Source organism: Mandrillus leucophaeus, unplaced genomic scaffold (genome assembly GCF_000951045.1).
Source record: "Mandrillus leucophaeus isolate KB7577 unplaced genomic scaffold, Mleu.le_1.0 Scaffold464, whole genome shotgun sequence".
Classification (NCBI taxonomy): Eukaryota; Metazoa; Chordata; class Mammalia; order Primates; family Cercopithecidae; genus Mandrillus; species Mandrillus leucophaeus.
In genome coordinates this window covers 127,213-154,363 of record NW_012104965.1, presented here as the reverse complement: position 1 = coordinate 154,363, position 27,151 = coordinate 127,213, and the positions used below count along the sequence as shown (strand labels likewise).

Genomic DNA, 27,151 nt, shown 5'->3' with positions numbered 1-27,151 from the left:
TCTGTTCACAGTCTTCAAACATGAACAAATCATTCTTTTTCAGAGAGAGGAATAAAGGAAAAGAAATCTTCTCTTTTCTCTTCATTCTGAAATACTAAACTGAATAATTTATATTCCCAGATTCCATTTCCTAATCTTCTCCCCAAAATAGAAATGTTCACTCCATGGAGCAGGGTTTGAATTTGGTTTTCTCCTATACTGACCCAATAATCATGAGGTTGCTATTAGTTTCCCTATTTCAAGGTGAGGTCAAATGGCTTGTCACGGATTCTAATACTCAGTATTCAAATACATTGTCTATCACAAACTTCAATACTTTTACTTATTTTATTTTCTTTCAAATTTAATTTTTAAGAGAGACTTCAGGATTCAAAAAGGTGTTCCAACGGCAAAAAAAAAAAAAAAAAAACCATACACTTTAGAGAAAATTTAACTATTAAAAATAGAAAAGTCATCATTTACTTGTACCCACCCAAGTGGTGATCCAGTTTTTTACATTTCCAATGGGAATTTTCAGTGTCTAGATTCCCCACTCTGCCTCAGGCTGTTCTTTTCTTAATTCAGTCCTTTCTGTGTAGTTTCTTTATGCTCATTTCATGGCACCTCTTCCTCCCATTGCTTTTCCCCTCTTCATTTTTCAGTCTGTCCTTTGTATGTCCATGACAGGAGCAGCATTAGTTTCTACAGTAACGATGATGTTCCTTCACGGATCTCCAATACCTCGATGCTCTAACACAGCCATGCAGAATACCCTCCCTTTCATCATTTTCAGTCAGACAGGAAAAACTGAAGGTATTCTTTTTAACAAAGGTGTATCTCAGAACAGAATCAACATTACATGTTTTCTTGGCCCTGTTGAGTATGCTGTATATCTGATGGCATTGCTTTTAAAGTAGAGCATGGCTTTGCAATACAAGATTAACATTCTTCCCAAAGTCTATATGGCATTTTGAATCTCATACATTAGTAGGTAAATTTAAATAAAATATGTATATAGTTGTGTGTGTGTGCCTATATATAATATCACTAAATATACATGGAGGAATCAACACTGTCCATTATACTTTCTTAGAATTTATTAGGTTCTCACAAAGTTGAGCCAAGAGGCCACTGCTTTGTTTTCCAAATGTCCCAAATTCTATTTCTGCTAAATGATGTCACTAATGTCATGGTTACAACAATACTGCACAGAGCCTCCTTCCTGCCACTGGCCGCCGATACAATAGATCATTTAAGCAGCTGAGTCATTAGTAAAAACAATAGGTTTTTCTACTGATACTCAATTGAACATATATTTCCAATTGAACATAGAATTCATGGAAACAAATTTTAAAGTTTCCTCATATTACATCAGACAACAATGTATATCCTGTATTGTTTAATTTGTTGAGGACATAATCTGTCTCCATAAATCCATATGCTTAATCTCTGAATCAAAGAAACCCAAGTAAAAGGGACTTTTTGTTGCCTATGTGCCAAAACTACTTTGTTTTCAAATTATTCTTCTGGAAACAGTTTTAAATGTATTATTTACTTGTGTGGAGTTTGCACACTACTTTAATTCCTAGCAGTTGTGTGGGAAACGTAAATACATTTTTTTCATATCTAAAGCAAAAGGTAACCTATTCAATTTGTATTTATACAAAATTAAAGTGAAAGGCATTTTGAGGATGTACACAGTAGTTGAAATGCTGAAATTAAGTTATTGGCATTACTGGTATCCAGCCCCACCTTGCTGCCTTCCATATTTATACATTCAGGAAGCCCCATACCACACTGCAAATGGGCATATCACTTCATTTCCTGCTCTCTTCTCTTGAAGGATTATTTAGGAAATCCATGTATATGTGGTCCAGTTTTAGAAAATATCATGTCAGCATACTAATTTTAATACGAATAAGTTACATGTTAATTATATGAGTTTTCGTGTTTTTAAATATTAAATGTAGGTCTAGTTGAAAAACCTCCAGAAATAGCCGGGTCTCTTACTTAGATACTCTCTTCAGCACCGTCTATTATTTGGTGAGGCACCCTAAGAAGGTATTTTTGTTACTCAAACCATACTACTCCTGTTTTAAAGCCCGTCAGCTGGCAATACTAACACAGACACCACACTCCCACTCTTGTCCCTCTGCCAACAACCAGGCATGGGAAATGTATGAAATCCATGAGGGTAACTGACCTGACAGTTGTAACATTCAGAGATTGTTGCTTTTCCATTCACAATATCTGAAACGAAGTTTAGATGATGCTATTTAAAGCAGCACCTCAATTTTACATGTGAAGAAACTGAGGCAAAGAGTAGTGACTTTTTCATGATTGGGATTCAGGTTCACAGCAGAATTTAGAGTAGAACCTAATCTCCTTATTCTAGGCTTATGATCTTTCCACTCTCGGAATAACAAGTAATGAATATTTAAATTTTAACTCAAATGTAAGATATGGAAATATACTAGATGTAAAAGCACCAAGTTCAGGGGGCCAATACATTACTGGATAAATCATAGCAGACAGATTGAAGAAAGACAGAGAGCTAATTTGTTAAGCATTTCTTCCCCTCTCCTCAACAATGTAACTTAAAAATGGAGGCGTCTACACTTACCCCTTCATTTCATCCATCACTGACTTACTGATATGTTAAGAGCGGACTTCTTGTGTGTCCTCTGACCTATCAGTGAAAAGGAAGTGATCTCAAGCAGCCTCCCAATCACAGATATTTAGATATTTTCAAAGATATTATCAGTTATAAAACATCTGAGAATGAAGAGCAACGGGCTGTGAATCAGAAGACTATTCCAGCATCTCCACTGCTCCTTAACTATGTGCCCTTGAGCAAGTCAACTCTACTGGGCTCCAGCATCCACAACTATAAAATAAAGGAGGCAGATTAGACAATTATCTTACTCGTTTTATCACTAAATGCCCATGAGTTCCATGGTTTATTTCTCCTAGACTACTTTCTTTGTATCGTAAATCATGTTTAGCATGAAAGTTACACCTTTCAGATAATTATTTTAAAGCATATTGAATGCCACACTTACATTGCTCTATTCTCCCAAATCAAATAATATCTGGTCAAGATTCTTCACCAGCATCCCCAAGTCATAAAAGGATATGATCGTGGGAGCCTGTTTTATTGACTGCAGAGAAGATTATTCATTATTATGTAGGAGGACAGTGGAGCTGATTGCTCCTTAGCTGTCAGGAAATGGCTCATCTACAAGCCTTGGAGTATGGGGGTGGTGCCAAAGGAAAAGTTTACTCATAAATACAAGTGATGCCTGGATAATGGAAGTTTAGTGATCAAAAGCCAAAGGAAGTGATAATGGCAGTCACCAAAACATTGCATTCAGAGGCTAGTACAATAGGTACAGCAAGGAGAGAACTGTGAGCTTTCTGCTTGAGTAATGTGACAAGTTACTGTGAGGCAACACATACAAGGGGATACTGGAAGCAAGTCTGAAAATGCCAATGGTCTGCCAAGGACAAACTCTAGACAGCATCCAAAGAAAGAATGTATATGCATGCCCTGTGGAAATGATTTGTCTGTCACTTAACAGCCGTTAGCCCTTCATACTCACAGATGGCCATCACCAGTATTAACAAGACACAAGTGCTAAGTAAACAAGCAACACTTCCCTTGGCAGGACAGCACAGCTAACGTTGGGGTGAAATTTATTTAATTGGCATTTATGAACTGCTTCTTCAAAGGGTCTGAACTTACACCACAAAAGTCGGAAAGGCCAAAGTCTTAGCATAATCAATTATTGTCATGTTCAGTGAAAGCTCAAGGTAACAGATAGAAAGGATATTGCCCCATCATCTTCAGAGACCATCCATATGGCCTTCGAGTTATGAGTCTAAAGCATGAAAAACTATATGGAACTTTCTGTCACCTCTAAAATATTTAATTCAGCTCTACACTTACTGGGCATAACAAATTATCTCAGAACATCCATATGGAACACACTTTGAGCAACACTGGGCTGGAGCTCAGCATACCTGGTATAGTAGCTAGGAATAAAGTTTGGAAATCTGACTGACTCAGTGGTACAGGGACTTCTAGGCTAGTCTAAGGAAAACTATGCTTCCTTCTCTTTGGATAACAACAATAACAGCTACCTATATAATGCTTATTTAAAGTGCCAGGCATTGCTTCTAAGATATTTTCATATATTAACACCTATAATTCACTCGATAACCCAGTAAGGTAGGTGTCATTTTATCCCTATTTAACAGATGAAGAAACTGAGGCAAATAAAGGTTACGTAGAACATAACCAGTAAGCAGCCTGGAGTCCAACTAAATCAGTCAAACTCTGTGGTTCCTGCATTTAACCCCTATGCTGTGCTGTCTCTCAAAGAAAGAATAGAAAGCTTAATAGATGGCATGTTTCACCCGTCTTGCCACATTTCTTGCAGGAATCACTGGTTGTCTTACAAATATCAAGAAAATCACAGGAATTAATACTCCAAAGTTAATATTTGCTATTCTTTAAATAAAACAATTTATAAAATCCTATTTATTCTTAGTTTTGCTATCTTGTTTCTGTGCATAGATATCAAATTAGATAAATATCAAACTAGATAAAAATCTAATTAAAGTTCAGAAAAGTTTATCTGCATTGATTCATTATAGATTTCAAGATTGTTGGTTCTTAAAGAGCATGCTAGAGCCCATTGTATCTGAATATTGGAGGATATTCTATTCAGGAAGGCACTAAAAGAAAGAACAGCAGAGGGGGATAATGTTCCTAAGTGAAGCAATGTTACACATTTCTTTCCTCATTGAATAGCCTCCCTCGCTCCTTACTGTTAATGATTACAGTCATTATTCCACTCTTATGGCCAAAAACATGTAATTCCAGATAATTCAGAGTCTTCTTGGTTTAAAATGGAAAATATTTTATGCAGATAAGAAATAACAAGCACTGACTTTGACCAGACATGATTGCTTAATTTACCACCAGGAACAAAGGTTCTGGGATGTATCTTGCTCGCTCCTGATTCTCTTTGAATTCTGATTTTATCTCTGTCATATTTCTTCATGTTGGGAGATACTAGAATCAGTACAGATAGTTTTGGAATATGGCTAAAGGGAAGTTGAACTGAAGAAATATTGAGTTTGTGCTTATATAAAATACATTTATTTTTCTCAATTTTGTGAGGTTTGTGGCTTGTCATTTTATCAAAGTGTGTAACCTTGTGATTTATTCTCTCATTTTAAATAAATATTTACTTTTATACCTGCTTTTGAATTAATAATTTTACTTTCTTTTCAGGCCCCACAAAATCTGTATCTGTTCCTGCAGCTCAATGTAAACATTTAGAACTCTCCATGTCATGTACATTTAATAAATATTTCTCTAAATTTTCTCTCCTCCATCTCTGTCACTATGGACCCAGTCTAAAGCTTCATCCTATCCAGCTTAGTTGACTAACAATCACTTCCTAACTGGTTTTCCTGCCTCCAGTGTTGCCCCTTTCAAATATCTCTTCTACAGTCACTACAGAATAATTCATCTAAAATAAACACACTCCAAAAGCACTCCATCATGTGTAAAATCAAGTCTGATTCCCTACCATGGTCTCATTCGTGATATGGTTCTCACCCTTACAGACTGCTCTCCTTCCACTCCCCATCTCTCTCACTTCTATGCTTAGCATTATTTAACTATATGTGGTTCCTAGAACACAGCATTCATTTGCACATCTTTCAGCCCACTGCCTATCACGTTCATTCCCATAATCTTAGACTCTTAAACATGCTTGGAGATTTGCTTTTCAAGAACATATTTTCTTTGATTGAATCTCATATATATCCTTTCACAATCATCTATATATATTACATCTTTATGTCCCTGCCCCCCACTTTAACATGGGCATCTTGGGGGATGAGCATGCATCTTAGCCATCTTTGTGTGTGTAGCACCTAAGAGTATCTTCCATGTAATAGACACTTCATCGATGCTTCATGAACTTCCTGCTACATTCTTGAATAAAATTAGGAGGTACAAGCCAGGAAAGTATTTTTGCAGGAGAAATTTCTGATAAGACTCTGTTCAGAAAGACATGCTAGAAGGAGATATTTGAGAAAACTTAGGGACTTTGATTATATTTCTAACTTTGAGTTAAGGGCGTCTTCTCTTTAGGAATCAGCATTAGCTCAGGGGAGCCAGAGGAGTTAGATTAGACTTCAAAACAGAAGAAACAGACATTTGGTGACTAAGTGCTACTTTGAGATTCTAAAATGAAGGGAGTGCCCACAGAGAATTGAAAATAAAAATTGAAAAAATAATAATAAAATGAAAAGAAAGAGTCAAAGGAGAATGCTTACTTCAGCAGTACATACACAAAGAAAAAGATAGGAGTCAAAGGAGAAAAAGGTCAGTTTGTAAATAGTCATAAGTCCTGGTAAGCTCCACCTCATGACAAAGAGCATGCATTGAGCAGGAGTTTGACCCTCATCATGCGGTTAGAATGAGAATGCAGGTGGATCAGATACATATAGTGATTGGTTATTTTATTCCAGTTATAGAGGACTTAAAAATATGTCATTATTACAAATAAATGGAGAATTTTTGTTTCTGTTTTTTTTTAAATCTAGGACCAGTTGTTACTCAAGTTTGTATTTCATAAAAATTGTATCAATGGCAGTTAACAGAATAACTCAGTAGCTGATGTTTATAATAATGCTCTTGGATTCTAGGAAAGATAAAATTTTACTCATAAAATGATCACATATGGCATGGAAATGTGGATTTTAAAGGGAGATTCTTATTCAAATTTCTAAAAATAAAATCTTTCTCTTATAGAGTTAACATTCAGTCCTAATTATTTGGAAAATCTTATTCACATCTTATGAAGCACAAAAGAAATATAATATAACCTTGCTGGACATCTGAGTTTTAACTACACTAATTTTCTCAAATTCCTCTGCTCATTGTGAGTCCAGAGACTTTTCTCTAATTAAAGATATAGCCAATGTTTTAAACATTTACTTAAAAAAATATACCGCTTGTGATCCCCCTGCTAAAGCAATTCAAACAAGCTGAGTTCTAAATCACTGGATAAAAACACTGCACAATCATCAAATCATTCATTACTTTTCTCTTCTAAAACATACGTCTTTTCATTCGGCCACACAAATTCAACCATGTAGAAACTTTCGCAGAGGAGTAATCAATTTTAGGCATGTAAAGATTTTTATAATATTTTTTATTAAACTATCAGTATTTTAAGAATGGTTCAACCCACTCTTACCATTTGTAAATTCATATCCCTAAAAGAAATATTATAAACACATCAAAATAGAGTGTGATTTATTTAAAAAAGGTAGAGACACACGCGGGATTCGATCCTAAATTCACCCCTTTTCAGTCCTTTAGAAACACATTCCGTCTCTATGTCAGTTTCTTCAGAAGCTAAAATTAAGTTGAAATAATTCCCACCCACAGAAGTGATAAAAAATTAGATGACAAAGCACATATAATACGTTTAGTATAATACTTGACAGACTTCCAGTGATTCTCAATGTCCTCCCATAACCAAGTGAGACATAATTTTTTTGTTTGTTTGTTTTATTTTCCAAATTGGATCTTTAGTCTTTACCAATGATGGTTCCTAGCTGTCTGTAATTTACAACGTTCAGCCTAATATTCTCATTTGCCTCTAGACTATTTCAAAAGAAAAACAAAATTATTTCACCATCCATGATTTACTACAGAACACAATGGTGTTGCCTGTTTGGTGTTGGTTCTCTCTGGACCCTTTGCTGACTGGAGGTGAACCAGTTCCAAGTGCTCGTGCACTTTAAAAAGAAGATTAAACTAGATTTCCTCCTCTCACTGCCATTAGAAATTAGTTTGCATAAGTTTGACTTTCATGGTTTTGTTGGTCTTTGGACAGAATTCCAGATTTTTAGGAAAAATAAAAGATCTCCAGGGTCCTAGGCAATGTACCAGAAACCCCCGAAAGAGCAGCTGCTCTCAGGTGGTACAATAAGAGGGTTTGGTTTCCATGTTCCCCTTAACTTTCCATATGGAAGTTATATAAGTTGAAACCACTAAGCCAGTTCAATGAAACCCAAACTGCTGAGTTCTGCACTGCTTTCAAAGAGGCCTTCTGTTTCCTAACCAGCATGAGCTTGGGAAATTTTCCATTTACTTGGAGAGCTGTCATGTAAGCTGCTCAACCAGTTCTGCTCAAAGATTCAACACAGATTGACTGAAATAGCAAAGCAAATCCAATTAGTTGACTTCTTTATTTCACTTTTTTAAAAAATTTATAACTGGTCAAAAATTCAAAGAGGTATTCTGTAATTTCCTTTCCTCCTTCTAAGGGCTCTAAGTAGCTACTGTTAAAAGGCTCAAACTTACTCATCTTTTTATTCCAAAAGCATTCAGTAGGCACTATAACATACAGTAAGCACACGGATCCGTCTGTCCCCTTTTTCCTTAACGAGACCTCCCTAAAGCTGGATTCATTGTTTTAAACTCACACATCACATTAGACTTTTTATAATCCCAGGTTTATGAAAAGAACACATGAATTTCATACAGTAAAAAACGAGTTAACATAACAGACTGCACTGCAAAGAACTACACCATTGCAGAAGTACAGTTCCAATTTGATTCACTGCTTACTGGGGCTTGTATTACTATTGGTGTTGGAAATTTGAAAGATATTGGAGAGTCAAAAATTTTTAAGTAATACACAAAATCTATTCTTACATTAACAACAATTATATCTACTTTTGGCTAATGCAAAATAGTTAGTCTTTTTAATAAAAATTTTTCTACCTTTAACAGATCAAAAACTTTTGAATGCCAGGGAAACATCTTATTAAATCCAGACTGCTTGACTCAAAACCTCTGCAACACACTGCCTTAAGGACAATATCCTTAAAAGAGAAATGATGCTTTATGGAGAGCTTGTTTTATGCTGAAAACTGGATCGAGTGCTTTCCCTATATTATCTTTTTCAAATCTCTACATAATTTGAACGAGGTAACATTATCAACCTGTACCAGATTAGGAAAAGGGGAGTTAGGAAGGTTAAGTAGCTTATCAAGCTTTCAGAGGTATTAAGCAAGGAAGTAAGAGTCTGAGTGCTAGCTGACTCCACTATTTTCCTCAGCTATCTCCCAGCTCTGGCCATGCCTTATACTTTCTTTTAACTTATTGTTCTGTCCCTCGAATTAAATAAATAAATAACTCATTCAAAAATGTATTTCAGACACACAAATGTAATTACTGCCATTATGTGTGTTGTATAATGCAGTTGTACATAATTAATATTATACATTGCATAAGCAATAAATCAGTATATTAAGATATACTGGACCTCAAATTTACTTTTTTGGTAAATAAACACTTCATTATTTTTTTATCCATCAGTGTTTAAATATATTATAAATTAAGTCACAGTAATCTAGCTTCTTTTCTTTGGAAAACACATGAGGAAAACATGCTATCTTGGGGCTGAAAATGTTACTATTAAAACACCTTTCTTCTATTTAAATTTAAGTTGTATCAATCACTTTAACAGCTATACAAATAATTTTAACAATTATTTGATTTGGGGAAAACAGTCACCTGAAGTTGGTAAGTTGGTTGAAAAGGAATTAGTGAATAATTAATAACCTCCACTTATGGCATTTCCTTTGAAAATGGCTCATTAAATATATCTTTAAACTTTTGTAATAAAAATTGAATCAAGAAGTTTGTTTTCTTCAAGAAAAGTAACTCCTTTGAAAACATTTATTTAACAGTTACTTATTATATATCCATTATGTAAAACACTTGCAATTCATATATTCATTTATTCTTTGAACCTACTGATGACCTACTAAGCCAGATATTATGTTGACTCATACATTAGGTATTCTGTGTTTAAGTGTGCGTGTGTGTGTGTATGCGCGCGTGTGTATTTCAAAGCAAAAGTAAAATAGATTCTTCTTCCTCAGGTTATTCATGACCCAGAAAGAGAAGCAGAAAAATGACGTGCTATATGTTGTGATTAATGCTGTTACAAAGCACAGAAATCTAACTGGAGCACATAGCAGAGACAGTTTTCTTTGACTTCATCCTGCAACTGGCCATGCTTCCTATAGGACATTGAGCCGTGTCTTGAAAATTCAGTAGGGTGAGGCAAGTGATTAAGTAAGTTAAAATGTTCCAACCACTGGGTACAGCGTAAGCAAAGATGGTATGTTGTAGAAGTTGCAAGTGGTTCTATACACCTGGGTCTTAAGTTGGAAAAAGAGAAAGAAGGAGAGAAGTCAGGAAGTTGTAATGACGAAAACCTTGAGGCTACTATAACAATTGTCGGCCTTGGATGACATGTGGAACAAACTAACATCAAGAGAGATTGTCAATACAAAGAAAGTGACCATTTGATCATTGAGCAAATGCTGGAACATTTTTGCACATCTTTCAGTACTGGACGGCAGAAGAAAAAACAGAAGCCAACTATGAATTGAGTCTTAATAAACAATATTTCACTAAGCAGGAAGTAAGGCAACAGTTTATCTTTGGGCCATTATACTTTCTAAGCTACTTTGCTTAGCATTTTTGCCCAGTAAATAACTATCACCATCCTACTCCACCTGTATACAACACCTTAGTTTGCATTAGTTCTAGAAAAGGAATTATTCTGTTCAGCAACAAATCATTTGAAGACACACCCAGCTGCTATCCACTTCCAATCTTACCAATTTCAGAAAAGATGGGCTGAAACGTTTTTAAAATGATGGGACCACTAAGCTAAAATCAGTCCCATCAGATTTTAGGCAAAATTATCAAGTGAGTAAGATCTGATTTTGTCTTTCCTACTTCCTTTTAAAAGCCCTCCTCTCCCTCCCCTTTCTCCATACTTTAGGCTAAGGGTTGACTTTCCAAATGGCCTCTATACTATAACACTTGAGGTCTTCTCTAAACCTGGTACCAAATTGCAAATACTTTCTTTACCTTTACTCTCCTTGATTCTTCATTTCCTGAGCAAAGTCACTTCTTTAAAACTGCATCCAAGACAATCTCAAACATTGTAGGATTACATTTTCATGCTGTACTAAAAATGCAACTACTTTTATTCCCAGCCTTTCATCAAACCTCTTACCCAACTTTTATTTTCTAACTACCTGTGCTTCAGCATATTCTTCTTATTATAAAGCAAACCCAAAACAAGCAACCTTTTTTTCCTAGGTGCCTGGCTTATAAAAGAGAAGTGTCACCTGTCATTTTAATCCCCTAATGGAGCAAAGAATTGTAACATCCAGCCTACTCCCACTGCATAGCCTTTCTCTTTGGGAGTGGGAAGAAACATGTATTTTCTTCCCACTCCCAAAGAAAGGAAGAAGGTGCCTCCAGCCGCCTTCTTCCTTGTGGGTTAGGAAGGGGAGAGAATTGAGCATCACTGCCAGAGACTTTGAGGTGGTTCCTCTAAATAAAATAGGGTTATTGTTTCTTTATTCAATAGTAGTGTCCTGAGTATCCTGAATGTGCTCTACTAACAGGTTTATGCATTAGGAGTTGGGCATATACATAACCATATCAAAAAGCACTCTTTCTGCCAATACAACGGTGGCCCTCATTGAAAAAGTTAAAAGATAAACATAGAATCCTAAGAGCAACCAGTGTTCAGACGGTGCAACTGTCTTCTCTAACAGGAGAATCCATCCTATCCTCCATCATGAAGGTTTCAGTTTGGATGCTGATGGAGAGAAAGGAATGCAGAATCCCAGCTTCTTCCTCCCAATTATCCATTCCTAAAGGGGCAGAATCTGAAACCACAGAGTTTTCTCTCAGTTGTCCATCAAAATTGATCAGAATACATTGTCAGTTATGAATACCAATAATCATTTATGCCTATATACAACTACATAACCAGTACTGTAAAATATATACCAAAATAATAGCCACTGTGAATTGTGTACCAATTATTAAACACTTCACAAGATGTTATTTCTAATCCTGTCTTAAAGTCCGCAAGACAAGAGAAATTATTTACCATTTTCAGATGCAGAAACTGAGGCTCAGTGACTGTATGACATTTCTGAGTCACAGTTAAATGAAGCCAACACGATTTAAATCCATGTTTATCTGGCTTTGGCGTACATATATGTATGTACATGTGATTATAGATCAGTGGATAGATAGAAAGATTATAGATATATAGAGATATGAGAGAAAGTAAGAGAGAAAGAGAGAAGTAAACAACGTTGTTGGTGAACCTCTTAGAACACCCACTAAGAATGGGAAAACACAACGTATTTTGGCATATATTATTCTGAAACTGAAAAATAACACTGCTAGATAAATCAGTTACCACTAATTCGCTGTGTCCTGAAAAGAAACCAATCTGTCTGCTTTAGGTAAGCAATTGATTTCAACAATGTAGGTACTGGTATTTTCCAAGTTATGAAGTCTTTCACTTAGAGATACACTAAGAAGAAAAGCAACAAGGCAGGCTACCTGTGGAAAATGTAAAAAATGCAAATGTTGATTATCTTCATCTAGGCACTCAGTCAATCAATAACAATATCTAATTGTGTGTCCAATATTTTCCAAATTCTGTCTTGTGTATGCTATAAAAATAAATAACTCTCTAAGCCCATGAGAAATTATCAGTTTTATTCAGGTAACAAGAATATAAATAATTAATTGTTTCATAGAATGTGCACTAAGAGGTAGAAATCAGATTCTGTGGGATTCTGGGGGAGTTGCAATAAAACTCTTCCTGAGAGAATAGGGAAAATTTTTACTGAATAGGACTTCTGAGATACACACAACTGCATTTTGCTTAAAAGAAAAAAGGAGTGAAAAGATGTCACAAAAACAGAAAGCATAGAAGATAATTTTCACATGGACATTAAGCTATCTCAATTCATGACCTTATTACTCAATGCCTGCTTAGATGCAGCTATCTTCCACCTGACCTGGTCTTTCACTCTTAAACTATTCCAATCGCTCAACAATCTATTGCCACCATTCTTAAAGCAATACCTTCACCGGTTTCCTCCCTGTTCAAGAGCCTATTTACAAAACAATCGCAAGTATTTTTTCCTGTCTTAAAAGCACCAAACTGTGACCCACCTCCCTGCCACAAAATCCTGCAACTTCATTTCCTATTTCTACCATCTCAGATATCTTGCAGATATCTTTTTTCCCTCCATATTTTCCACTATTCCGTAGGTACTGAATCCTTCCCTTTGAACTTTAAGAATGCTGAGGGTTGCCAATCTTAAAATAAAACAAAAAGAATGTTCTCTTTGCTCCCACTTTAATTCAATATCATTTCATCATGGAAATCTCTGATTCTACACTCTGCATAACAAGATCCCCAGCTATGTGGTTCTATGGTTTCAGTTGTCTTCCTGCCAAACACATACATAATCATTAAATAACACAGTAAACATTGTATTATTACTCAATGAATGCTTATATAGTTATACTTCATGTTGTCTGTTTTTATTTACCACTGAAACCCCAAAACCTAGTACAATGACTGGCACAAAATAACAGCAACTAGACAATTTGTAAAATATATAATTGACTCTCTGACTGACTAAATAAATGAATCCTACCCCCTGCACACATTTTGCTGTGATTATGTCCCATATCAGTATGTACCAATTTTATTCCACCACCTTAATGCCCTCCTATCCTGTACTTATGACCTCATGGAAAACTGTCCCCAATTTTACGCTATACAAATTATTGCAAACCTTTCAAATTTGTACAAAAGTGCTATAAAGCCTTTTATTTTGTTAATATCTTCTATTTCTAATTTATCATATAATTTAAACCTAAGTTGAATAAAGATAATAAGGGAAGTTTTAATATATTTTCTTTTATTTTCGTTAATATTTTTTGATCCATAATCTTTTATGAAATGATAAAAATATGTTGCATAGCCAATTTTTGCCACAACACAAAATTTTTAAAATATTTTTATTGTTAAAAATGATGCCAATATTCATACCTACCATCATATTTAATGGTAACAAGCTGAAGGCTTTTCCTTTAAGATCAGGAACAAGACAAGGATGCCCACTCTCATCACCTATTTTCAACATAGTACTCGAAGTCCTAGCCAGAACAATTAGATAAGAGAAAGAAATAAAAGGCATCAAAATAGGAAATGAAGTAAAATCCTCTTCATTTGCTGACATGACCTTATATAAAGAAAATCCTAATGACTCCACCAAAAAAACTGCTAGAACTGAAAAACAAATTCAGTAAAGTTACAGGATACATAAATCAACCTACAAAAATCAGTGGTATGTCTATACACTAACAACAAAGTGTCTGAAAAAGAAATAAAACAATCTCATTTATAATAGCATCAAAAAATTAAAGTATTTAGGACTAAATTTAATGAATAAAGTGAAAGATGTGTACACTGAAAACTATAAAACATTGATGACAAATGAAAAGATATCCCATGTTTATAGATTGGAAGAATTAATATTTTTAAAAGATCCGTATTACCCAAAGTGACCTACAGTTTCAATGCAATCTTTATCAAAATCCCAATGTCATTCTTTACAGAAATAGAAAAAAAATTCTTTCTCTTTTTTTTGAGACAGAGTCTCACTCTGTCACCAAGGCTGGAGTGCAGTGGCGCAATCTCGGCTCACTGCGACCTCCACCACCCAGGTTCAGGTGATTCTCCTGCCTCAGCCTCCCGAGTAGTTGGGACTACAGGCGCACGCCACCATGCAAAAAATTATAAAAATATAATTTTTTATATTTTTAGTAGAGACGGGGTTTCACCATGTTGGCCAGGCTGGTCTCGAACTCCTGACCTCATGATCTGCCTGCATCGGCCTCCCAAAGTGTTGGGATTACAGGCATGAGCCGCCATGCTTGGCCCAGATAAAACAATTCTAAAATTTGTTTGGAACCACAAAAGACTCCAAATAGCCAAAGCAATGTTGACCAAAAAGGACAAACCTGGAGTCGTCATGCTATAGGATTTCAAAATAATATACAAAGCCATAGTAATGAAAACAGCAAAGCAGCATGATATTGGCATAAAAACAGACACATTGACTAATGGTATAAGACAGAGAGCACAGAAATAAACCCACATGTCTATAGTCAATTGATTTCTGACAAAGGCACTAGGGACACACAATGGGAAAAGACAGTCACTTCAATAAATGCTGTTGAGAAAACAGAAGTCCAGAGACAGAAGAACCAAAATGGACTCTTATCTCACCCCTAATACAAGAACAAACTCACACAATAGATTAAAGACTTAAACATAAGACTGGAAACTGTAAAACTACTCAAAATTACATAGGGGAAAATATCCATGATACTGATCTGGGCAGAAATTTATTGGATATGAGCCCAAAAGCACAGGCAATAAAAGCAAACATAGACAAATGGGATTGCATCAAACCAGAAAGCTCTGCACAGCAAAGAAAACAGTTCAGAGAGCAAAGAGACAACCCATAGATTAGGAGAAAATATTTGCAGATCATATGCTGGATAAGGGGCTAATATCCAAAATATACAGGGAACTCAAACCACTCAATAACAAGGAAAAAATTTTTATTTAAAAATGGGCAAGGAACTTAGACATTTCTCAAAAGAAGACATACAAATGCTCATAATGCTTAACATCTCTAGTCATTAGTAAAATGCAAATTAAAACCACAATGACATATCACTTCACCCTGTTACAATGGCTGTTATCAAGATGAAAGGTAACAAATATTGTTAAGGATGTGGAAAAAAGGGGAGGATTTTATATTATTGATGCTATTGTAAATTAGTACAGCCACTTTGGAAACTACTATGGAAGTTTCTCAAAAAAGTAAAAATACAATTACCATATTATCCAGCAATCCCCACTACTGGGTGTACATACAAAGGAATTACAATTAGTATGCCGAAGAGAGGTCTACACTCCCATATTCATTGCAGTAATATTTATTATAGCCAAGATATGGAAATAACTTTTGTCTGTAAACTGATGAATAATTTTAAAGCGTGATTACACACACACACACACACACACACACACACACACACACACACACAATGGAATACTTTTCAGCCTTTACAAAAACAGGAAATTCTGTCATTTGCAACAACATGGATAAACCTGGAGGACATTATGTTAAGTGAAATAAGCCAGACACAGAGAGACAAACATTCTATAATCTCACTTATATATGGAAACTAAAAAAGTTAAACTAATAGAAGTAGAGAGGAGAATGGTGGTTACCACAGGCTAGGGGTTTGGAGGTGAACAGGAAAAGGGGAGATGTTGGTCAATAAGTACAAAGTTATAGTTAGATAGGAGGAATAAGTTCTGGTGTTCTATTGCACAGGAAGATGACTATAGTTAATAATAATGTAGCAGATATTTCAGAATATATTTCAGAATAGCTAAAAGAGAGGAGTTTTAAGTGTTCTCACCACAGAGAAATAATAAATATTTGAGGTAATGGATATGCTAATCACCCTGATTCGATCATTCCACAATATATACATGTGTCAAAACATCACATTATACCCCATAAATACACACAATTACCATTTGTCAAAAAAATTAATTAAAAAATGGTGCCAGTCTTTAATTAAACTAAAAATTTCTTTTTATTTTTGCCATTGACTCTGGGAAATGATCCAAACTGTATATAATGAGGGTAAGTAATGGACCGCAGATAAGTACTGAAAGATTAGGATGCAGAGACGTCCCTAAGGGACCCAAGTACTTTGGGAAGCTACTCTCTAGCAGAGAGAATATTGATACTGGCAGAGCAAGGAGATAAGATGATAACCTAAAAGGGAAAAGTTTAAACAATCCCCTATCCCCACCCACACTTTCATCAAGGAGTGGGGGAGCAGACAGAAATAACAAAGTTGGACAGGTTCAGAGGCTTTCTGGGAGAAACTGAATGGTAAGATAAAAACTTTACGACCAGACAGGAAAAACCTAGAGCAGATAGAGCCAAATAGAGGTAGAAATAAAAAGGACATATGGTCACTTCCAAGACTCAGCACATGCAATGTAAGTTCCTAGACATGCTAGGGTTCTGAACAAAAAAGCAAGGTTCATTCAAAGAATGCAAGGAAAATATTAAAGGTTGAGTGTGAGTTCAATGCATTTCCAGGCTGAAGTTTCTGCAGAATTTTTCAATGTCTGGATGCCTTCTCCCCTTTTCTGCCCTTTTAATGTTTGGTATAGATTTTAGATAACAGTTTTGTAGTTAAGCTAGTTCATGAAACATTGTAGCCTAAAATTAGAGGATCAGGAAACCCAGGAATATTCCATAATGCCATGAATAATTTAAATTTACTGTCTATAACATTAAAATAACAGCTTAAATTAGAACTGATAGTTATTTTTCTACTTAAATATTCTGACCTAAAGTCCAAAGAAGTGGCTTACATAGCAAAAAAACCTCTCCTGTGAAATGTGAAATTTTAAACTTTCAACTTAATTGTTATTTAACAGAAACCTAGAGTTGTAAATCGTTATTAAATAGCTGCAGTTAATATTTCAAACATGTAATTCAAAATCCATGGCTTGTGCAGATAAGAATTAAGGGTATGCAAAATATTAGAGAAAAAGAGAGAGAGAACTCACAAAGAGGGAGAAAGGAATACACAGATGTTGAAAGGGGTAAGGGGGAAGATTAGGAAAACAGAATTCATTACAAGAGGCAAAAGAGACATAAAATGGAAAGTGAAAGAAGAACATAAAGATCAAGATTAAGGGAGAGAATTCTGAGAAGACACGTTCAGGGTAGGGGTGTGGCTGAGAACTGTGTGTGTCATTGGGTTAGTCAAGCTGTCATTCAATGGAGTCGGTGACTCACAGAATCATCATCCCTTGTCTCTATCTCTTTGAAATGCTAATCACTCATAAGTCTAATATTAATAGCTAGTCCAAGAAGAACAAGATAATTTGAATGGAAAGCTTAAGGCAAAAATTACAAAAAAAAAAAAAAAGAAAAGAAAAAAGAGATGTACCTTCAGCCCCTTCTCCTCCTCCTCTCTTTTTTTTTTTTTTTTTCAATTTGGTGCTGCTGTCTGCTTTTGCTTGACACACCTACCCTTCCTCTGGCTTCTTTCCTGAGTCAGTCTTGCTCTTTTATCTGGCTACTAACACATTCCAAGTAAGATTCTAAATAAAATTTAAGTGTCCGTATTTCCAAGCAGCATGTACTATTTTTTAAGAAGAGACCTTTTAATCTACACAATCAATTGGAGCATAGCATGCCCTGGTCCTGGAAGTTACTAGTGAATAAAGCGCCACCGCCTCAGAACTCAGTGCAGAACTCAAAGAAGCCAGTGCTAATGTGGCAGGATGAACAAGGAGAACCTGAGCCAGGCAACACATGGCAGGGAGTCTATAAGAAGAAAGATGGTTTGGAGGACAGAGAAAGAAAGGGTGCACTGTGTTCACTGCTTCACTCTGTTCATATTGTTTTATAGAATGGTTTCTCCCAGACTTCTCACCTGATGCTTTTGCTGAAAAGTTTACTTGGAGAGTCTTGAGATTAAAGTGACTTCTAGGGATGGAAGACACTAAAAAAAAAACCCAAAACCACATGCATAAACACATAAAAACAAATATATGGGCCACTGAAATATTTTTTTTCTAAGTTATTAATTCAAAACAATGGGTGACCAGCCAGCTTCACACTCATTTTACTTTTTAATATCATAAATAAAACACTGTGTTTGGCACCAAGTAGAAGCAAGGGAAGAAGAGAAGGAAGGGAGGGAGAGAAGAAAGAAAGCAAAATGGATTGCCTATTAAGAATTAGATAAATGGGCCGGGCGCGGTGGCTCAAGCCTGTAATCCCAGCACTTTGGGAGGCCGAGACGGGCGGATCACGAGGTCAGGAGATCGAGACCATCCTGGCCTACACGGTGAACCCCGTCTCTACTAAAAAATACAAAAAACTAGCCGGACGAGGTAGCGGGCGCCTGTAGTCCCAGCTACTCGGGAGGCTGAGGCAGGAGAACGGCGTAAACCCAGGAGGCAGAGCTTGCAGTGAGCTGAGATCTGGCCACTGCACTGCAGCCTGGGCGACAGAGCGAGACTCCGTCTCAAAAAAAAAAAAAAACAAAGAATTAGATAAATGATACCATGGCATTAGAAAAACACTCCGCTTTAGAGACCCTACCCTCAACGGAATAAAGTCTATTTGCACATGGAAAGATTACATTTGCCATCTTACACTTGTGAAACTATTTTAGGTGTACATACTGTCAAAGAAGATTACACATTATCCTAGGGATTTTCACCATTGCGGCATCTTAGAGGATAAAGTATCCCTTTAAATGTATTATTCAAAATGGATACACTTTAAATATGTCTTTATTCAAATCTTAGAGTTGGAAAAAAGCATAAACTATAGCCTCCTAGGATTATAATTTGAAGTATTCAGGTCTGTCATCAAGAAAGCAGTATGTACTCTGAGTAGCATTATCTCTATGGCTTCATCATACTGCCAACATTGTATCACTACAGAATATGTCTCAGAAGAGATTATTAACTGACACAAGTAACAATACAGGCCAAACACTTTATATGCATTATTTCAATCCTCAAAACAGTTTTATGAGTTGGGCATTATTTTCCCTCCACTTATACTGAGGAGGAAACTGATATTAGAGAAGTTTAGCTACTTGCTGTTGGTAACAAGCTTAGTTGATGTTGAGGTTCATGGTTTGAACCCAGATCAGCTCTATCTTAGCACTCAGGCTGAGCTACATCCTATCTGTTTTTCATCTATCTCAGTGTACTTCAAATTCTGTTCAACAGGAGCCCCAACCTTTGAAAGAGCCACCTGTGGGGTCACCGGAGAGGATGGAAAGTTGAATGAGCCACAGAGAAACCTTCCTTCTTATACAAAAGCCAAGCAGCTCCACTTAAACACAATTTAAAAGTTTGAGTCCAGATTATAATTTAGCTAGAAAAAAATATTTCTATTGTTGATAGGAGAAAAAACTTTGAAAACTACTGATCTAGATTTTCAAAACTTGATTATATTTCCAAGACAATCTTGAATTTTTGAAGAGCTGTGAGCCCCATAACCATATGGGGTTCATCAAGAACTAAACAGTAAGGAAAAAACCACAATTCTACCTCTGCATTAATAGTAAATGAACCTTAGAGACAGCTAATCAATAATTAAAAATGAAAACAATTGCTCTTTAATTTACTTGCAGGCTACAGCCCAATTCTCAAATAATAAGGAAAAAGCCCAAACCCATGGAGATAAACACAGAAAAATAAATATATGGGTCACTGAAATAGTTCATCTTTTGTAAATTGGATTTTGTATTTTTGTTGTACTGCACCAAATTTTCACCAATGAGAGCTACCTTTTCTCCTGATTGAGAATCACTTTCCTTCCTTGACCATGTTTCCCTGTTCCCTTCTTCTTTCCATTGCTCTTCTCTATAAAGGAATGAGAGGTGAGAATAAAAAGAAAGAATATTAATTGGTTTTTTATTAATCCACAGAGAAAAGGGTGTTTTCCTCTCACCTAAAATTCTCTAATCAATTATTTTAGTCTATTTACTTTAAATACCTGGAAATGTAGTCTTTGGCATTAGAAGTCCAGGGGTTTTTTTTGTGCTTTTATTTTATGTTTTATTAATTTCAACTTTTATTGTGGATTAAAGGATATACATGAAGGTTTGTTACATGGGTAAATTGTGTGTTGTTGAGGCTTGGGGTCCCAGTGACTGTCACCCAGGCAGAAAGCATAATACCAAACAGATGGTTCTTCAGCCCATGCCCTCTTCCCTCCCTTCTTTTTCTAGTGGTCCCCAGTGTTTATTGTTCCTATATTTACTTTCATAAGTATTAAATGCTTAGCCCCCACTTATAAGTGAGAACATGCAGTATTTGGGTTTCTATTCTTGCATTAGGTCACTTATGATAATGGCCTCCAGCTCTATCCATGTTTGCTGCAGAGGACATGATTTCATTCTATTTAAGACTGCATAGTATACCATGCTGTATATGTACCACATTTGCTTTAATCTATCCACTGTTGATGGGCACCTAGGTTGATTCCATGTCTTTGCTATTGTGAATAGCACTGTAATGAACATATGTGTGTATATGTGTTTTGATGTAATTATTTTTCTTTAGATATATACCCAGTAATGGATTGCTGAGTCAAATAGTAGATTGAACAAGGAAGAAAGCAAAAACCTGAACAGAACAATAAAAAGTTCAAAGTTGAATCAGTAATTAAAAAAACTACGAAACCTACCAACCAAAAGAAGCCCCAGAACAGATGGCTTCACAGTCAAATTCTATCAGACATGCAAGGAGAACTGATATCAATCCTACTAAAGCCTTTTCAAAAAATCAAGGAGGAGGGGCTTCTCCCTAACTCATTCTATAAATTCAGCATCTTCCTGGTACCAAAATCTGGCAAAGACACAGTGAAAAACTTCAGGTCAATATCCTTGATGAACATAGATGCAAAAATCCTCAACAGAATACTAGCAAACCAGGTCCAGTAGCACATCAAAAGGTTAATTCACCACAATCAATTAAGCTTTATTCCTGGGATGCAAGGTTGGTTCAACATATGCAAATAAATAAATGTGATTCACCCCATAAACAGAATCAAAACCCGAAACCATATGGTCATCCCAATAGATGCAGAAAAAGCCTTCAATAAAATCCAACATCCCTTCATGATAAGAAAACCCTCAACAGATTAGGCATTGAAGAAGTCCAGATTTAAATACCAATTCTGTCACTATGCTTGACTATCCCACTTAATCTGAGACTTCTGAAGTTAGACTTCGTAATTTGGGGTAAGCAACAAAAGGAATATTGCTTGAAAATACCTTTGTATAACAAGCAAAGATCATTTATTGCTATAATCACTGGGTGAGAAATTTGAAAGTGGTTATTTCAAATTTAAGAGTATATAAAATCAAATTGATCCTAAATTCAGTATTTAAAATATTTCATTATTGCATGTCTAGATGTAGGAAGATGAATTCATTATGCTGTAAAGATTACAATTAAGAAGAAACTTTGCCAGTAGTGCTTATTATTATAGTAACATATGACTTGCATTTCATATCAAAAAGTAAAAGTAACATTCATACATAATATATATAAATTAATATTAGTATTGTCTACTTTAGCTTAAGAAAAAAGAGTCAATGGACTCTTCATCTTTCATTTTTACGTAAAATATTTTTGTTTGTTTGTTTTTTTGTTTGTTTGTTTGTTGAGACGGAGTCTCGCTCTGTCGCCCAGACTGGAGTGCAGTGGCGCAATCTCAGCTCACTGCAAGCTCCGCCTCAGGGGTTCACACCATTCTCCTGCCTCAGCCTCCCGAGTAGCTGGGACTACAGGAGCCCGCCACCACACCCGGCTAATTTTTTGTATTTTTAGTAGAGACGGGGTTTCACTGTGTTAGCCAGGATGGTCTCAATCTCCTGACCTCGTGATCCGCCTGCCTCAGCCTCCCAAAGTGCTGGGATTACAGGCGTGAGGTAAAACATTTTTAATAACAGCAAATTGAAAAAGTTCACGCTAAAATATTTGTAATACAAATCATATTTATCTCAAACTGTTTCAACCCAAATTCTCTTGCATGAAATTACATTCTACCAACTTAGAGCAAGCTTCCTATCTGATCAGGTATTAATATGGTTTGGCTGTGTCCCCACCCAAATCTCAACTTGAATTGTATCTCCCAGAATTTCCACGTGTTGTGGGAGGTACCCAGGGAGAGGTAATTGAATCACAGGAGCCAGTCTTTCCCATGCTACTCTCGTGATAGTGAGTAAGTCTCATGAAAAATCTGATGCGTTTATCAGAGGTTTCTGCTTTTGCTTCTTCCTCATTTTTTTTTCTTGCCACCACCATGTAAGAAGTGCCTTTCACCTCCTGCCATGACTCTGAGGCCTCCACAGCCATGTGGAACTGTAAGTCTAAATAAACTTCTTTTCCTTCCCAGTCTGGGTATGTCTTTATAAGCAGTGTGAAAAAGGACTAATACAGTAAATTGGTACCAGTAGAGTGGGATGTTGCTGAAAAGATATCCGAAAATGTCAAAGTGACTTTGGAACTGGTAACAGGCAGAGGTGGGAACAGTTTGAAGGGCTCAGAAGAAGACAGGAAAATGTGGGAAAGTTTGGAACTTTCTAGAGACTTCTAGAATGGCTTTGCCCAAAATACTGATAGCAATATGGACAACAAAATTCAGGCTGAGGTGGTCTCAGATGGAGATGAGGAACTTGTTGGGAACTGGAGCAAAGGTGACTCTTGTTATGTTTTAACAAAAAGACTGGTGGCATTTTGCCCCTGCCCTAGAGATTTGTGGAACTTTGAACCTAAGAGGGATGATTTAGGGTATCTGATGGAAGAAATTTCTAAGGCAGCAAACTATTCAAGAGGTGACTTGGGTGTTGTTAAACGCATTCAGTTTTACAAGGGAAGCAGAGCATAAAAGTTTGGAAAATTTGCAACCTGACTATGCAATAGAAAAGAAAAACCCATTTTCTGGGGAGAAATCCAAGCTGGCTGCAGAAATTTGCATAAGTAGCAAGGAGCCTAATGTTAATCCCCAAAACCATGGGGAAAATGTCTCTAGGCCACGTCAAAGAGCTTCACAGCAGCCCTTCCCATCGCAGGCTTGGAGACCTAGGAAGAAAAGGTGGTTTTGTGGGCCAGGCCTGGGTTCCCTATGCTGTGTGTTGCCTAGGGAATTGGTGCCCTGTGTCCCAGTCACTCCAGCCTTGGCTGAAAGGAGCCAACAAACAGCTCAGGCTGTGGCTTCAGAGGGTGGAATCCCCAAGCTTTGGCAACTTTCGCTTGGTGTTGAGCCCATAGGTGCACAGAATTCAAGAATTGAGATTTGGGAACCTCCATCTAGATTTCAGAAGATGTATGAAAATGCCTGCATGCCCAGGCAAAAGTTTGCTGCAGGGGCGGGGTCCTCATGGAGAACCTCTGCTAGGGCAATGCAGAAGGGAAATGTGGGGTCGGAGCCCCCACACAGAGTCCCTACTAGGGCACTGCCTAGTTGAGCTGTGAGAAGAGGGCCACCATCTTCCAGACCCCAGAATGGTAGATCCACTGACAGCTTGCACCATGTGCCTGGAAAAGCCACAGACACTCAATGCCTGCCTGTGAAAGCAGCCAGGAGGGAAGGCTGTACACTGCAAAGCCACAGGGGTGAAGTTGCCCAAGACCATGGGAACCCACCCCTTGCATCAGTGTGACCCAGATGTGAGACATAAAGTCAGGGATCGTTTTGGAGCTTTAAAATTTGACGGTCTCCCTGGATTTTGGACTTGCATAGGCCCTGTAACCCCTTTGTTTTGGCCAATCTCTCCCATTTGGAATGGCTATATTTACCTAATATGTGTACCTCCATTATATCTAGGAATTAACTAACTTGCTTTTGATTTTACAGGCTCATACGTAGAAGGGACTTGCCTTGTTTCAGATGAGACTTTGGACTGTAGATTTTTGGGTTAATGCTGTCATGAGTTAAGACTTCGGGGGATTGCCGGGAAGGTATGGTTGGTTTTGAAATGTGAGGACATGAGATTTGGTGGGGCCAGGGGCAGAATGATAACGGCTTGGCCGTGTCTGAATCCAAATCTCAACTTGAAATTGTATCTCCCAGAATTTCCACATGTTGTAGGAGGGACCCGGGGGAGATAAATGAATCATGGGGGCCAGTCTTTCCCATGCTACTCTCGTGATAGTGAATAAGTCTCATGAGATCTGATGGGTTTATCAGGGGTTTCTACTTTTGCTTCTTCCTCATTTTTCTCTTGTTGCCACCATGTAAGGAGTGCCTTTTGCTTCCAGCCATGATTCTGAGGCCTCAGCAGCCACATGGTAAGTCCAATTAAACCTCTTCTCCTTCCCAGTCTCAGGTATGTCTTTATTAGCAGCATGATAACAGACTAATACTCATATTTTTAGATTTTAGTAGATTATAATATTAAAAAGTAAAATGCATTAAAGCTAACAGGTAAAACAAGGGTCAAGAATTTGAACATGCACTTTCACAGTGACTCTGGCACAAACTAATAGGGTTTTTCAAAACAAATCTTAGTTTGCAGCTGTTAAGAAAAACGTAAGTTTACTGAGCCACGTGTTGTATAATAGTCCTTTGCAGACATATGTTATGACATTGCAAGGTGATGCACACATCCTCCCTCAGGATGCCACAATTGGTTGGTTTGTTGAGGTGAAGAACACAGATTTGTGTTATGAGGATATACTTTCATCTGTTTTGCTTTGTGACCAAAGTCTGAAATAAGGCTTACAGAAATTGAATGGAGTCTGGCAATGAGAATAACAGTTAATACTTAGTGAGTGCACACTACATGCCAGGCACATTGCTGAGTGCTTTATATGAATATCAATAATAGCAACCACATAGAGTTATTATGTGCTAGTCCTAAGCACTTTTTGTGTATTAACCTGTGGTATTCTCACAACAAACCTATAAATTAAGTGCTATTATTACCTCATTTTACAGATCAGACATCAAAACATAGAGATTAAATGCTTTTGTCCTGTTACCATAGGTAGCAGAACAGGGACATATACCCAAAGTATCTGATTTCAAGCCTGAGAGCTTAATCCTGAAGCTATGCTGCCATGATACAGCCTCACCTAATTAGGGCCAGATGAGGATAATAGAGGACATGAGGCACAATGTTAGCTAGACACAGAAAGGGACCATTGACCCATTGACATGAAAAGTCTAGTAGAAGTTTTATTCTGAGTGAGACTAATCATTTACCCAAGGTCCAAAGCCAGGGTGGGTCAAAGCTGAAAGTGTAAGCATGAGTCCTGACCATGCCTTCTACTGTAATAGTATGTTAACCCCTTGAAGAAACACTGTCATTCACGTTTCAAGGACATCTCCTAGGTTTGTAAAAGTGCAAAACTGAACTGAACTTGTATGTACACTTTCATCTATAAAGCAATATTGCCCAAATGTTGCAGATATTTACATTTTTATTCAAAGTTGTAAGTCTGAGTAAGGATCAAGAAAACAATAAAAGATGTCATTGACCAGAAAATAATTATATTATTAAAGGTTTATATTCTGAGACATATACATTTGCTGAGATTCTTCAAAATTGAAACTAAAAATTAAATTATGAAAATGGACTTCCCATCTTAAGTTTGACACTTAATACTCTAACATTTTTCAGAGCTCACAACTAAACTTAAAGCACAAACCTCTGTGGTTGTTAGCAGATCTAAATTTTTACTGTACCTAAGTACATGGGATAATTTGCTTGCTGGATATTGCAGATAATCAAAATAACTTGGTAAACAAATAGTCATGAAATGGGGAACAGAGATTAAGTTTAAAGTTGGGGGCCTGGGACACCCAGAGGATGGTGATATCATACACAGAATTAGGTAACTCACATGGAAACATTAGTCTGGGGAGAAATTATGAGTTCAGTTTCAAGCTAAACCTGTGGTGTGGTAATCCAAATTGGCATAGCAGACAATAGGTAAGAAGCGTATGAAGTCATTATTTTCTTTCCTATTTTTTCCTATTTCTTACATTTTGCCTCTGCATCATTGTGTTACTGGAAAATATTTATTTTTAATGAGATCCCAGATTTATACTCTATGAGATATTCCAACTGGGTTGTTAGGCTTGTAAAGAGTAAGGAATTTAGTCTATTTGACAGTTTCAAACTTCTCCTTTTTATGCATCTTTACAGTGTTTTTTTCTACAGTACTTTTATATTAAAAGTATAAAGCTTTCATATAAATTGTTTTTCATAAATTACTTCTATCACATCTTTCCTTGAAGTACTCTGTTTCTTAATATTGTCTCCAAGTCTATTTTTTGAAAAACTTGGTGAGCTCTAATATGTTCTTAAGCCAAATTTAAAATGCTACCATATTGTGATCACTTGACTCCAGTTAGGAAAACAACTAAGATGTAATGGACAACTAAAATACTGGTTTTCTAGAAAGGCAGTATATTTGAATAACTAACAAAGCTATAAATCATACTTGTGGGTTATATAGGGCACTGTATAAACTATTAAAATATATAGCTATATGTACTTGGGTTAAATCGTTAAAAATATCTATTTAGTTCATATACATAATACTTTAGTTAAGTAATT

General features: G+C 36.4%; 1 protein-coding gene across 4 annotated transcripts in view; it reads right to left on the bottom strand.

The window, feature by feature from the left end:
* The window catches only part of PDE4B (phosphodiesterase 4B, cAMP-specific), a 444,432-nt gene that overhangs the window by 307,273 nt on the left and 110,008 nt on the right, over window positions 1–27,151 (bottom strand). Inside the window, exon 2 of one of the 4 annotated variants that reach the window (XM_011994952.1) lies at window positions 11,010–11,019. The exons of the other annotated variants lie outside the window; for them this stretch is intronic. Coding sequence (XP_011850342.1) covers window positions 11,010–11,019 — 10 coding nt within the window. The remainder of the gene's footprint in view (window positions 1–11,009; window positions 11,020–27,151) is intronic. 4 annotated transcript variants of the gene reach the window in all.